The following is a 15,857-nucleotide window of genomic DNA, read 5'->3' as shown; positions in this document are numbered from 1 at the left end:
AAATTTTCGGTTATGGAAATACCTCTTAGTTTTATGTTATATATTTTGAAGTTTTCCATTGATCACACATACAATGATGATTACATTGCATGTTTTACGTTTCTTCAAAATGCTGTAACGTTAGTAGAACTCGTCCATTCGTAGCAGTTGAAACATGTCGTAAACTCAAGAATAGTCTCACGAAAAACGTACAAAAAATCACCAAATTGTTTTGCACCGTCTTTTATTAATGCACAGATGCTTGAAATTCAATCAATGCCATGTTTTCTTTGCTTTAAAATGTAAGTGGTATTTGCAAATGTATTTTGAAATACCACGGTTTATTGTCGGGAATAAAGTCACTACCCTCATCACTTTGCAGATACATAACCATAATTGGTTTTGCTTTGTCGCTTGAAATCCACGAGTTCAATGATGATGGTAAATGCTTCAAGCGTTAATTACCTTTTGAAATTTAATTTTCAAAATGTTTGGCTTTTATGCCGAGAATACAAAAATACATAACGTTTTATTGAAAGTCGTGATACTTAAGGTAAACAAAAGTTTACTCTTTTGTTCCTCTGTATAAGTAATCGCGATTCCTTTGTTCCCCTGTTGTTGGTCCATAAACACATGTCCAATATGATTATGTAAATTTAACTAAATCCTAGCAGGTATATAATTGTAACACTATACTTATTTAGATTTTTGTATTTTCTGTTATTTTACTTTATATTTATTTCGTTATTTTGAAGTTCGTTGTTTACGCAGTTTTGATGCGACTCTTATATTACCAAATAAGTTCTGACTCATTTGTTACTATGAGCAAATCAATGTCAGGCAATCAAATTAATCCAATAGGTTAACAAATAATTCAGCTGTATAGGGTCACTAGTTATTGTAAAATTGACAAAGGCGGAAGAATAAGATCAATTACTAGTACCCTCTTCCTCATTAATAAAGCCAGCGGTAATTGATAATGTGACCCATTCACAACTAGTAACGTTTTTCGTTTGAGCGGGATGTTGTGAATCACGGTAATAGTAGTCGTTATGTCATCGACACAATAACGCATGAACCTGATCTCATCATCTTTTTATAATCATGAATATTATATCAAAATAAATATTAAACAATAACATTGTTTCAAATATGAACACTCGCTTTATTATGTATGTTACAATGGGAATCATTAATCTTTTATTCAAGCCATGAAACAGCGTGTTCTGTGTCCACCATGGAGTTTCGTGTCGTCCTAAAGTGAAGCCTGAAGTGTTGGATGTATTTATGATGTCTGTACCAGCGCTAAATCGCACTATATTTAGAAAAATGCACTCATCATGGAGAATGTTTGAAGTGTTCTTCCTCCGAACTGTCGGTTTTCTGTCACTTGTGAATTTTTATATGGCAGAAAAACAGATGACTTTGTCTGTGAATCCAGTGTAATAAATCCTGACTTGGCTAACTTGTGCTTGTCATGAATAATTTGTGAAGGTAGCCAGACGATCTCCATAAAAAGCTGTAACTTTTCAGTGATATACAGTCAGAAACATACATATACTCCATGTCCATCAATGCTTTAACAAGAACTCACACTCTTCCCAATCACTGTTTGACGGTCAGTTTTATTTTCAGCTATTCTATATTAAATGTAACAAGAATGTTCGCCACTACTGTTATTTCTTTTTTAAGTTGACAATGAATCTAACGGTAAATAGGTAACCACTAAACGGAAGTAAATCCGTTGTCATTAAAGTAATTTACCGTGTTTTCAGCGAAATCGAGTTGTGCGTGTGTCACATACTGCGGAAATGGTGCTTACATGTTGTTCTTATATACATAATTGTGTATAAGTTTGATCCGGACCGATAAGGAAGGTAAAACCTTGAACTGATTTCTGAATAAGCTTATAATAATTATGCTACTGACATGCAAAGTGAAACCATAATATGACCTTGAGATATACGAGCGGGAATCAAGTGGAACATGAAACACCGTGACTTAAGTCTTACTTCAATACAACCTTAAAATTATGACGTAGGTATCATCATTTGAATGAGCGCCGCTGAGACAGATTAAATGTGACTTTGACAATGATGTAGATCTAGGCCAGTCACTAGTTACCGATACGGCTGCATGTGACTAACATGCAGTTCAGGTTAACACACTGTACGCAATTCATGTGTTCTTGTTATTTCTTTCTAGATTTATACCAAAAGATTAGATTGATTCAAAAACATACCAAATATCGGTTGTTGAGTCAGATAAACATATAAAGTGCGTGTCCAAAATTATATCTCCTAGAGACAAAAGACGAAAAAGAGCATTAGTGTGCAAGTTTTTTTTCTTGTCCAGTCCAATGACTGTTTACTATGAATTTTCTTGTAAACCACGAACTCAGTTCTCATTCCAAGCAAAGTTTTCATTTTACCTCCAAATTTACATACTTTTTCTCTGAGCTGAAACCTTATCTTTTTCGATACTTTTGTAATTAATACGACCAGACTCTACAGCAAAGGGTGTCGACAATAGCCAACTACCTCGGTTACACGCCTTAAATTGGTCGTTTCCAGGGTGAACACACACCCATGCATTTGGTGACCCTATAGCAATTATTTCAGCCTTTACTAGAATACTTTGAGATTGTAATTTGCAGAAGCTACGTTGATATTAACTCATCCGCCTATGTTACTTTTGTGGATATGAGTCGAAACATGATATCAAATTTCGAGATATTTGTTTGGGTTTTCAAAACATTTCTATCTGATGGTCGTATGGTTAATCAGTCTTAAACTATAATGATTTTATTTAAGTAATCTACTTTCCTTTCAACACATACTTGTTCAATACCAGGTAAAACTATGAGTTCTGTGCTTCCGCTCTTGTCCTTCGGCGGCGGATACCAATACTCAAGTACAATGTATGTCTTCTATGCATTTAGCTTCGACTTTTTGCATAAGCAAGGTACATTCATTAATCTGTATTCTGTTCCAATAAGCATACATATTGTCTTCGTTTAATACCATATAACATCAATTTATTTTATGTCGGAGAGAAGTCGTCACCATATATATCAACACCAATTGAATAAGAAACATGCGCTGAGGCTATTTATATATAAAACGAACAAAACTGGACCAATTAAGAAATCCTTAGGGACACCATTAGGAGTCAATCGTGTGTCTGTTTCTTGCAATTCTATTTTCACATATTGTTTCTAATTTCAGAGAAACTATATGTAATTTTAATTGAAATACAACAATAAAAATAACAGTTCTACCCTTTGCAGTTGAATTTAAACGATGGGGTCAAAGGCTTTTTTTAGCTCTAAAACACTGCATCAACATTTTTTCCTTTATTTATGGGTTTAATTAAACTATGATTACATTAATCTAATTAGTGGTGTGTGAAAGGACCGTCTAGAAATAGTCTTGTATCAATCTTCTATTTTAGGGTTCTGTTCTTGCGAGTTTAAATGAATTGTTCATTAAGCAGCAGCACCGCAAGCGATATTACGTGTCTGGTGATCAAACGGCCATTATACAAAATATACGACCAGAAAAAGTAAACTGTGTATAATACGAAGTTTGTCTTAAATAAAGTCATTCCTTCGATATTTATATGTTTACCTCCATTAGACGTTTATATAACAGTGATACAGAGAGGTACTTAACGATAGCTTCATCTTTAAACATTGCTATCTCTTTGGTTATTTTAGAACTTGAACGTTAACGTTTCAGTCAATTAAAATCAACAATTCTTTTTAAATAACGGCCCATTCCATAATGTTCTGTATGATGTCGACCCCAATAAAGATGACAACACATTAGCTATGACAATACCTGGACTTCTATCTTCGACAAACAGGCGAGACAATAAACAATGAAAACAACAGATGGCATTTTAGTGTTTTATCATTCATATCAAATGAACAAAGATAGGTGATTAAGCAAGACATGATTACATGTAATAATAAATACACGAGATAAAAATGACAACGTGAGCTCACCCTTGCAGAAGGCATCATGTTAAATATACACAAGGAAAATAAATGCATACCCATCTCATAAATAGCGTCTAATCCTACATTAACATTATCTAAACAAACGTTAGTAACCAGCTTAAAATGAACAAACAATGAATGATTACCTATTGTAAAACACATAATATGCTACAAAAGTAATGTTAATAGTTAATAACATTGTATCATACCGAAACGAAATTTCTAAGTCTTCTATGCCTTCGTGAACAATGGTATTCACTGATGAATTTAAAGCATTTTTCTTCTAAATGAAAACACACACAATTGGACAACTGGTTAATGTTATACAAGAGAAAAAGGAATTTATCAGATATACCTTTTCAAGTAACACTTTAACGTATAGATTGTCAACAAATATATATTTTAAGTTGAATTTATCCAAAACCAGTCTTAATCTTCAAAACGTCTTCTTAACAAACAAAAAACATGAATATTTAACTGGAAGAAATAAACCTATTGCACAATTTTACATGTTTAAATGGAAGCAACATTAAAGCCAGGAATGGTCAAACAACAGTGACATATTTATCAGCAGAAAAATGCCTACTGGTACATGCCATTAAATATTAAATTCGTAGTTTAATAAGGTTCAATACCACTTTTTATACACTTTATATAAAAACTTTTTAGCTTACATCATAATACATGTCCACAAAGCAGGCAAGTGTAAGCACATTTTTATCTTATCAATTCTAAATAAACAGACATAAAAATACCATTAGTAAATGTAGGGACAATACAAATGTAAATACTGATCCCTGGTCAGCTCTTTATATTACATCCCATGAAGACTGACTTCTTTTAATGGCATGCGAACCCCTTGTTATTGAAACTGTTCATTTCAATCAAACTTAATCCAGCTGTTTACCCTTAAATAATATATCTTATACGTTGTAATGGGATCTTAGAATGACTTTTATAGTAAGTTTGTTACTTAAAGAAACAACAACAACTGTCACAGAGATAGCGCGCTCGACTATTCCGCCGCTTTTTTCAGTGTTAGGATTGAAAAGGTTTGGAGAAACATGCATGGATCACTGTTAGATTAGATTTCAATGCAATAGATGATGTGCTGAGATATTAGCATAACTGTGGTTATATGCAAAATTTTAACCAGAATTTCTAAGTCCAATAATAAATGGCCATTATTTGCAAAATACAGTTATCTAACTTGGTTATTCAAGTGAATGGTTGAATACCATTGTATAAAGTCTCAAAGTAATACCTCAAGTAGTTGCCGAGATATTATCCTGTGCTATTATCCTGTGCGTTAACATGCAAGACCTTAACCAGAACTTCTAAGTCGCATAATAAAGGGGCAAAAATTATGTAATATTAGAGATAGAGTTATCTTACTTGATTAAATAAGAAGGTTAAATGGTTGGGAGCCTGTGAGTACAGTTTCAATGCAATGCATGATATATTTGCTGAGATATTGACTTAAATGTGGTTACATGCAAATCCTTAACAAGAATTTCTAAGTCAAAAAATAAAGGGCAATTTTTTGCATTAAATGCAAACTAGAGTTATCTAACTTTTGTTAGATTAAGTAGGTTGGATGGTTGAGTACCATTGTATAAAGTCCCAATGCAATACCTCAAGTAGTTGCTGAGATATTAACCTATATGTGCTTACAAGCAAAACCTTAACCAGAATTTCTTAGTTGAATAATAAAGGGCAATTATATGCATTAAATACAAACAAGAGTTATCTTACTTGGTTAATTAAGTAGGTTGGATGGTTGAGTACCATTGTATAAAGTCTCAATGCAATACCTCAAGTAGTTGCTGAGATATTAATCTACGTGTGCTTGCACACAAAACCTTAACCAGAATTTCTAAGTCGAATAATAAAGGGCAATTATTTGCATTAAATGCAAATAAGAGTTATCTTACTTGGTTAATTAAGTAGGTTGGATGGTTGAGTACCATTGTATTAAGTCTCAATGCAATACTTCGAGTAGTTGCTGAGATATTAACCTATGTGTGCTTGCACACAAAACCTTAACCAGAATTTCTAAGTCAAATAATAAAGCCCCATTTTTTGCATTAAATTCAAGTAAGTGTTATCTAACTTCATTAATTAAGTAGGTTAGATAGTTGGGAATACATTTCTAAAGTTTCAATGCAATACATGATGTAATTACTGAGATATTGATTTCAAGGTGCTTGCATGCAAAACCTTAACCAAGGTGTGATGCTGACACCGACGCTTGGGTGAGTAGTATAGCTCTCCTTATTCTTCAAATAGTCAAGTGAAAAATTAGTTACATGAAAGATATTGAGTTACATTAAAGAAACTTAAGTGGCTAGACAGAGCTAGAACACATCTGTTCAACTTGCAGCATATTAAAGCATACATCTGTGTAAAGTATGTACAGTTAATAATAGTATTTACAGTGTATTCAGCACTTTACAAGTAAATGTTACTACACCCACAACTTTAGTTATCGAAATCATACAGTGTACCCATCTTGTATCACGTTGTCAAAGGCAACGTTCAATAACTGGGGTGCGTATAAGTGGATATCTATAACATGGTCAAACTGCACGTAAAGTAGTACAGTGGAAACTCACTAAACCGGATCTCCACAAAACCGGAATCCTCGGATACCGGACTTTTTTCAGAGTCCCAGTTTTTCCCTTCTATTTTCAATGTAAAAAAATCCCTACAAAACCGGAACCCTGGAATTCCGGACAAAAAATCGAGAAAATTTGTTAGTTGTCAACGTAATTTTACCTCACAAACTCGGATGTATATTTGTTCAAACATGTCAAAATGATTTTGTGTATTAGGAATTGGCGAAATCGCGCGTCACTTTGTTTTGACAGCCGGTGCGTCGTTAAATATTGCACCTGTGATGTTGTGTTAACTCGATAATCGATAATGTTGATTGCGCTTAGGATTGACTGCCGCGAGATACTCAAACTTGTAAAAAGGAAATTGATCTAAACATTAATTGGTTTGTTGCAGGAAATAAAGAACTAGAAACGGTTATTAAAATGATCATTTTGGAGGGTTGTTTTATCTAAAGACTTCTATGATTGAATCAAATCAGAGCGGTGCGTTAATTAAACTATCAAACATACTTAACAAGCATTAAATTACGCGAGTTGTTTTACTTTAAGATTTGAAAAAAAAAAATTATTATAAAAACGCAGAAATGTTTAATAATGTTTATCACTTTTGCATGTGCTTTAATCATGTCTCAACCTCTGTCTAAACGTTGAAGAATTGAACTGTCCCTTTTCATTTTATTCCAGTTTTCAACTTCCCTCTAAAGGTTAACTCAGTTAATATTTTGAGTAAACTTACTCCGTACATCAAATCCTCACTAAACCGGAATCCTCACTAAACCGGAAATTTTGCCCAGTCCGGACCTTGTCCGGTTTAGTGAGTTTCCACTGTACTTTACTGTTCCCATATGGATTATGATGCAACAACAACAAACAAGACACGCTTATAAATGGTACAAGTGTTATCAGCATTTATCTTCCTACAACAATAAGTGTCAAAATGTTGTGAAGATGCTTACAGGAATTCTAACACTTACTTGAATTTTACTGCCAAATACTATTTCAATAAGCTGGCTCAATTTGGGCATCTTATCATCAAGTTTATGTCAAAATAGCACACGATAAATAAATGTACCAAAATAAAACTACCATTTCAACTTTTAAATCTAAATAAGTGTAGAGAAATATATCTAGCCAAAATATTTCTTTATAAAATATATCGCTTTACAATCAATCAATAAATGATTCTTAAAATAGATCATTCAATATGCTTGCTGGTAAGATGGCCCCAATATCTACATTTCAATGGAAAAAATCAATAATGAAGTGATGAGGGTTTGCATACAATAAGGCTTTACAGACATAAGTTAAGGAAAGTACATAATGGTTTACTAAACAATACCTTAGTGAAAACTAGCAGTTTTTTAATTGAAATTTTGGTCACCACGATCTTGTAAAGATGAGCTATCAGGAAACTGAGACAGATTGATCTCACATAAAATGGTGAAATCAATTAAATGTATTAAGTAATGAACTAATGAACACTAAAATATAAAATACTATGATGCATAGATTATAATGATGAGATATGAAAAGGGTGTTTTTGATTTTACCAAATGTTTGTTAGTTATAATGAGATAACAATTAAAATAAATAGAAAATATGAACAATGGTGGAACAGTTGATGTGTAAGCAGTTAGACTTGACATTTATTCTGTACAAATAATGTGAGTAACATATTTCTTGTATAAATATGAGTTAGACTTGCTTTCAATATCATGTATCAGAAAACATGGACAGTTTCCTTTAGTTAATACATATACACTTCAGGACACAAATGCTGGTACTACTATACAATGAATAATTTGTGAAATCCTCCTCCTTGTAATCTGTAGCACAGCTTAAAAGGCATTATTCTCGTCATATTCTAGACCTATCAGTAATTGGTGAAATATTGCACCTTATTCGAAACTAAACGACAAGGTGTACGAAAAAAGGAGGAAGAAAACTTGCCCTTGTGAGCAGTTAATTCCACAGAAACCTTGCTTTTCTACATCTTCTATCTAATGAAGACTGGTGTTACATAAGCTCACCATGTAGAAGACATAAAGGGATTAAGTGTTTTTAATGTATGGTGTTTCTTTTATGTGTTTTTTAACATGGTGATAAAATATGTGCAAGTAAAAGACAAATGCTTTTGAATATGAAACTTGTATTACAGATAAAACATATGAACAAATAAATAATTGATCCCCTAAAGTGCATTCTCTTCATCAAATAGCCAAAAACATCTAATTTCAACTTTAACAACTTCAATTTTAACAACTAATTTCTTGTTTCACTTTCAACGAAGCAGTAAAACTTTTTTACTGAAGAAAGCGTGACTCAGGATCGTCAAATATACCGACAACAAAAAAACAAAACTAAGGCAAGACGTTTCTAGTTATAATCATCACAGGCAGTTCTAGGCATTCCATTTTCATGTGGACAAGTCATAATGGTGTTGCTAAGCAACATAATTATTTGTGTCGCTATAAAATCAGTCCTACAGGACATTCAATGCATTAATTAATATCACATGTCATATTACAAGATCTGATTTAAATCCTAATTTAATTGTTCTAGCACTACTTCAAACAGCTGAGGCTGGATGTTTTGAATGTGTCCCTATGGCAACAAGGGAAGCAACTGTGTGTGCAACACGGTGAAGCCCCTTTTCAGCGAGAATGTCGCTGGATTCACAGATCTGCTCCTGAAATATACAACAGGTTGGATATAAGGCATTTTTGAACATTTTAGTTGGGTCAGTGGGGGACATCATAACCACTATCCCTCTCTTACCCTCAAATTTGCTGCTTTTGAGTTAATATCATCAAAACTTCTGTACTAGTAATTTGTTCAAAAGCTCAATTGTAAAGCACCAAATTTTAAAAATCCGATCTTGACAAAGAATTGTACAGCTTACCCTTAAACATATTGTTGTCCTTACAGTTAATAGTCAAATAGCTGCTGTATTTGTTGATCAAACTATAGTTTATCATGTCCAGTTGTTGTACAATACACAAATGTATTCATTCACATACAGAACCTTTTCCCCACAGTTGCAAAGCTGTCAAATTAATTCTGAGAGTAAATCAAACTTTGACTGAGTCCATTTTCACTGACATCTTGAAAACATTGAGTATCAATGAGAAAATTGAATTCTTGAACGTTTCAAAATACCTTTCATGTTACTACATGTAATTTTGATAAAAGATATGCGCCTGATTGTAGAAATATTTTATGTGTCAGATACAGCATTTTTTGCCATCTTTCCTCTCAGTAACAGCAGTTTAACAATGAAATTAAGCTTTTGCTTTTCTGAGTTTTAGTCCAATGATGTAAGTGAAAATAGGCCAGAGTATCAATTTGAAACAAACAGCCAATGGATTACCACTTTTCGCATGGAATGTTTTTTTAATATATTTATACACACTTAAAACTGTCACATACAATCTATGAATCTAGCTATTAACAGGACAAAACATACATTGCATAACATTTTATTGCCAATTTCATGAGAATTATCACAAAAAAACACAACCAATTTATAAAACAGATAAAATGTTTTAATATCATTAAGAAGATACATAAGTATATAATAAAAAGTAATAAAGCAAGCATAAACATCACATATAATAAAGTGTTATATAGTGGAACTGAACATATACGTATATGGAATGTATGCATTTTTGAAAAAAAACATTGCTGGAAAAGTATGGCTGTTAAAACAGTATTAAACCTAACTGAGATAACATTGTAAAACATAACATGCAATATATTGTAAACTACAAGTGAAGTGACTAGATTCAAGGTCAAATGTATTAGCATTGTGGAAATACAAACATCAAAGATTCATGAAATAAAATGACTTATTAAGGTCCAAAGTGTTTGGGTTTTTTTAATATGAATTGAAGTAATACATATCAATTTTGAAAGAAATTCAAACAATTATGATTTAAATAGATTCTCTTATTAATCTAGACAATGAGTTATGATATCAACTAATCAATAAAACTAAATTTAAATCAAACATAATTAACATGTCCATGAGAGCAGTGTAAGACTTAAAAAAGGATACTAAAAAAAACATAATCACAAACAGATGCACAAATATTCAATTTTGGCATAACTCAAATACTTCAACTCAAGTTATGAATATAATTTGCTACACAGAAGTGCTCTTATTGTCCTATACAATCATAATGTTATGGCCATTATAAACAAAAATCATGCTCCAGCACACCTCAACAATTATTGAAGCCACAGTCATAAAACTTGGTACACCTGTGTGCATAATGTCTCTTCAACATATGTTCCAAGTTTCATATGAATCTTTCAACCAATTAATAGTTTAAGCTTTAAAACAGAGACCAATACCAAGGCTATGACATAAACTTTTGTTCTTCATAGACAGATGAGGTAAAATAGCCAAGCTAACATCACTCATATATAGCACAGAAAATTCTTAACACAAACATTATCACATATAATGTATACCAACCTATTTAAGATTGGTTTTAAAAACATAGCACAAAATATCAACCACACATCGCAACAAAATCACCTCATAACATTAAATTTTGCTCAGATACCCCATGCCTTTGTGTTGTTTGTGAGAAAAATATTGTTTATAATTTTTATCATGACCTCTGCAGACTTCATTTTCAGTCAAAAAAGGAGCAAAACCCCACAATTATTAAAACAAAAATAATGGCCTTGCTTAACATGTGGTCATTCTCTCTGGCAGTATGACTGTACCATGTTTTATTTGAAATATAATACCACCTACAATAGACATAGATTAAAACCTTTACATGACATTTATTCCAATAAAACTTCCCTTCTAAGATGACTTTCATTTGACGTTATATCATTTTATTAATCTCGGAACATAGAATCATTTTATCACTATAATTATTCCTGCGTATTAGCAATATCATGACATGAAATAGACACTGCATTAACAGACTTACACGCTAACACATGTGACCAAAAGCATTAACTCATATGGGAAACATAAATCGTCTTGCAAATGTATTGGAAAATTCTAGGAATACTACCATGGTACAAGCATCCATTTATCTAAAGATTGTGCATGGTTTACCCAGAAGATAGAGACACAGAAGTGATTAATACCTCAAGATGCCGCCTGGTCGGGTTTGCAGTTAAATGTAAAAAAAAAATTTTCAAACCATTTTTTTCAAACCATTTTTTACTAATTCATGGGCCCAATGGGTTTATCCAAGTAAATTGTGAAAGAAATGCAGGTATACAATAGCTCATGCCAACCAACATTCCTTCAAGTTTCAAGAGTTACAGAACACTTAATCAAGTGCCCTTACTTTTGTTAACCCAATAAAATTGTGACAAAAATGGCAGGTACACAACAGCCAATGTTGACCAAGAAACTTATGAAAGTTCATGATTGTAAGTGCAATACTTTTGGAGCTACATGCAACACAAGATCCTTCATAGTCAAGGACAATAACTCTTGTTAGAAAAGGTGAAATGTGAAAGAAATCACGGGTGCACAACTGACCAACATTCCTATGAAGTTCCATGAGTGTAAGTACTTTTGGAGTGTAACATGCAAACACAAGATTTGTTAAGAACGCAACAGGACTGGATGGGATGCGACGGACGAAACTCCTATAAATATATCTGAGGGCATGAAATGGAACAATTGTACTTGAAAGAAAGATATGATAATTGTTAATCAATTATCATATCTTTCTTTTAGGTACAATCATTTCTTTCTTTATGGCATGTCATGTCATTGAGATTATAGATTATAATTATGAATTCACAAGTTAAGTCTCTCCTCAGAAGGGGTGAAAAAAGTAAACAGTTGTTCCCAATATCAACAGTAATTCATATTACTCACAAAAATCAGACATCAAACAATTTATATTTAAGTTCATATTCTTCCTTTCAAGTTTTATTCCTCCAAATGAGGACATCATACGGCGGGAAGCCGACTAATAATAGTCTAAACAGAGTGCGTTTTGTCAATAAACATTGTTACAATGGCAAATGATCAACCCTGCTCTTTAGAATTACTCATCACATTAATAATACATACACTAAACTAACTGGCATTAAAGATCCACCAAGACTATTGTCAGATTCCAATTAAAAAAAGAGCCTTTTCTGTTCTAACCAATTTTATACAGAAGACAATAAAAAAATATTCTAATGTAATATTTTGAACATGATGATGTTAAAAAAAAATCACCAAGAGAACATATGAAATGGATTTCAAAGTCTGATGTTATTTGAAAATGTTGTAATAGTAATGAACATCATCTTCAAGTTGCCTGGGTTATAAGAACAATTATGTCAAATTAGATCAGATAATAATCACAAAATGTGTCCTCATAAAACAAATTTAGATTGACTAGCAGTTATAAAATGACAAACATTCTTGAAAAGTTCGCCTGGGTTATAAGAACAATTATGTCAAATTAGATCAGATAATAATCACAAAATGTGTCCTCATAAAACAAATTTAGATTGACTAGCAGTTATAAAATGACAAACATTCTTGAAAAGTTCTTGTGTTACAACCTCAAAATAAACAGGTATTTCTATTGACCTACAAGCCATGACAATTGGATTCATTTACTGTGCCCTGATTGAAATGACATTTTTGTTGTTATACTAATGGATGATGTCTGAAGGGTACAACTAAGGCAATCCAGGTCTTATTATTGTCAGCACTATGAAACTCCAGCCACAATGGTTGAATACAAAATGCTACATATCATTTACATCAGCTTGTCTGACTTTTATTCTAGCTATGGATTTTTTGTGACATTTATTCTAGCAAGAGGTTTTTATGCCTAGAATAAACTTGACAAAATCCTCTTAACATCCAAATTAGGAAAACTAACTGAAATCAAAGAAGTCTGACAAATATCAATATATTTCGCATGAGATTTTGATCAGACTTGAAATGTGAAGAATTGTTCTACTCCTAAACCAATTATTTCATTCTTTGTGTAAGCTTTTAGCACAAAACATGCCTTGTACCTTCTAAATGAAACATTCTTTTGATAAATTTCTACCAACATTACCCCCCCCACCCCACATAAAAAAAAAATAAAAAAAATGAAACATTATTTTATTTCAGTTTACGTTTTGAGAAATCAAAATGTCTTGAACAAATATGTACAGACTAAAGACATTTTTTAAAAGGCAGTTTTTATCACAAATATAAAGATGTTTCTATCACTGTTTGTTTCATAATGTGATATATTTAACATTCAAAAACATGCGGTTAGCACATGAGTGACAATAAGTAACAAAACAAAACAAATGTTCTACAAGCTTTTCTACGAGCCCGTCACCATTCCCCATGCCAGTAAAGAAACAAGCATGTAGCAACTAGCACCAAGATACAAAGATGCGATATGTAGACATCAGTTAGCACGGGGTGTAAGGTTAGTTCCAACACCAGGGGGACAAGTCTAGCCGGACGACACCCGCTAACTATATCATCTGTTTCACACATGCATGCCTGAAACGAGATGATACAGTGTTATCGGGCTGGGGCTGTATTCATAATGGATCTTAATCGAGATGGTACAGTGTTATCGGGCTGAGGCTGTATTCATAAAGGATCTTGATCGTGATGGAACAGTGTTATGGGGCTGGGGCTGTATTCATAAAGGATCTTAATCGAGATGGTACAGTGTTATCGGGCTGGGGCTGTATTCATAAAGGATCTTAATCGAGATGGTACAGTGTTATCTGGCTGGGGCTGTATTCATAAAGGGTCTTAATCGAGATGGTACAGTGTTATCAGGCTGGGGCTGTATTCATAAAGGATCTTAATCGAGATGGTACAGTGTTATCTGGCTGGGGCTGTATTCATAAAGGATCTTAATCGAGATGGTACAGTGTTATCAGGCTGGGGCTGTATTCATAAAGGATCTTAATCGAGATGGTACAGTGTTATCGGGCTGGGGCTGTATTCATAAAGGATCTTAATCGAGATGGTACAGTGTTATCAGGCTGGGGCTGTATTCATAAAGGATCTTAATCGAGATGGTACAGTGTTATCAGGCTGGGGCTGTATTCATAAAGGATCTTAATCGAGATGGTACAGTGTTATCAGGCTGGGGCTGTATTCATAAAGGATCTTAATCGAGATGGTACAGTGTTATCTGGCTGGGGCTGTATTCATAAAGGATCTTAATCGAGATGGTACAGTGTTATCAGGCTGGGGCTGTATTCATAAAGGATCTTAATCGAGATGGTACAGTGTTATCTGGCTGGGGCTGTATTCATAAAGGATCTTAATCGAGATGGTACAGTGTTATCTGGCTGGGGCTGTTACTAATTCATAAAGCATACTGACCGTGATGATAGTGTTATGATGAATTTATCGGGCTGGGGCTGTATTCATAATGGATCTTAATCGAGATGGTACAGTGTTATCTGGCTGGGGCTGTTACTAATTCATAAAGCATCCTGACCGTGATGATAGTGTTATGATGAATTTATCGGGCTGGGGCTGTATTCATAATGGATCTTAATCAAGATGGTAGAGTGTTATCTGGCTGGGGCTATATTCATAAAGGATCTTAATCAAGATGGTAGAGTGTTATCTGGCTGGGGCTGTATTCATAAAGGATCTTAATCGAGATGGTACAGTGTTATCTGGCTGGGGCTGTTACTAATTCATAAAGCATCCTGACCATGATGATAGTGTTATGATGAATTTATCGGGCTGGGGCTGTATTCATAATGGATCTTAATCGAGATGGTACAGTGTTATCTGGCTGGGGCTGTTACTAATTCATAAAGCATCCTGACCGTGATGATAGTGTTATGATGAATTTATCGGGCTGGGGCTGTATTCATAATGGATCTTAATCAAGATGGTAGAGTGTTATCTGGCTGGGGCTGTATTCATAAAGGATCTTAATCGAGATGGTACAGTGTTATCGGGCTGGGGCTGTATTCATAATGGATCTTAATCAAGATGGTAGAGTGTTATCTGGCTGGGGCTATATTCATAAAGGATCTTAATCGAGATGGTACAGTGTTATCGGGCTGGGGCTGTATTCATAAAGGATCTTAATCGAGATGGTACAGTGTTATCTGGCTGGGGCTGTTACTAATTCATAAAGCATCCTGACCGTGATGATAGTGTTATGATGAATTTATCGGGCTGGGGCTGTATTCATAATGGATCTTAATCAAGATGGTAGAGTGTTATCGGACTGGGGCTGTATTCATAAAGGATCTTAATCGAGATGGTACAGTGTAAT

The 15,857-nt window shown here is 33.5% G+C and overlaps 1 protein-coding gene across 6 annotated transcripts in view; it reads right to left on the bottom strand.

Annotated features, from left to right (window-relative positions):
* Nucleotides 1-3,875: 3,875 nt before the first annotated feature.
* LOC128220542 (leucine-rich repeat and calponin homology domain-containing protein 2-like) overlaps nucleotides 3,876-15,857 on the bottom strand; it is a 61,596-nt gene continuing 49,614 nt past the window's right edge. For 4 of the 6 annotated variants that reach the window (XM_052928977.1, XM_052928979.1, XM_052928982.1 and 1 more), the window contains one exon: nucleotides 9,296-14,098. In XM_052928977.1, coding sequence (XP_052784937.1) covers nucleotides 13,925-14,098 — 174 coding nt within the window. In that variant the 3' untranslated portion in view covers nucleotides 9,296-13,924. The other 2 variants (XM_052928978.1, XM_052928980.1) reach the window with 1 other exon arrangement.

This window comes from Mya arenaria, chromosome 15 (genome assembly GCF_026914265.1).
Source record: "Mya arenaria isolate MELC-2E11 chromosome 15, ASM2691426v1".
NCBI lineage: Eukaryota > Metazoa > Mollusca > Bivalvia > Myida > Myidae > Mya > Mya arenaria.
Note: the sequence above shows the minus strand (reverse complement) of the source record. Positions and strands in the feature narration are given on the sequence as shown.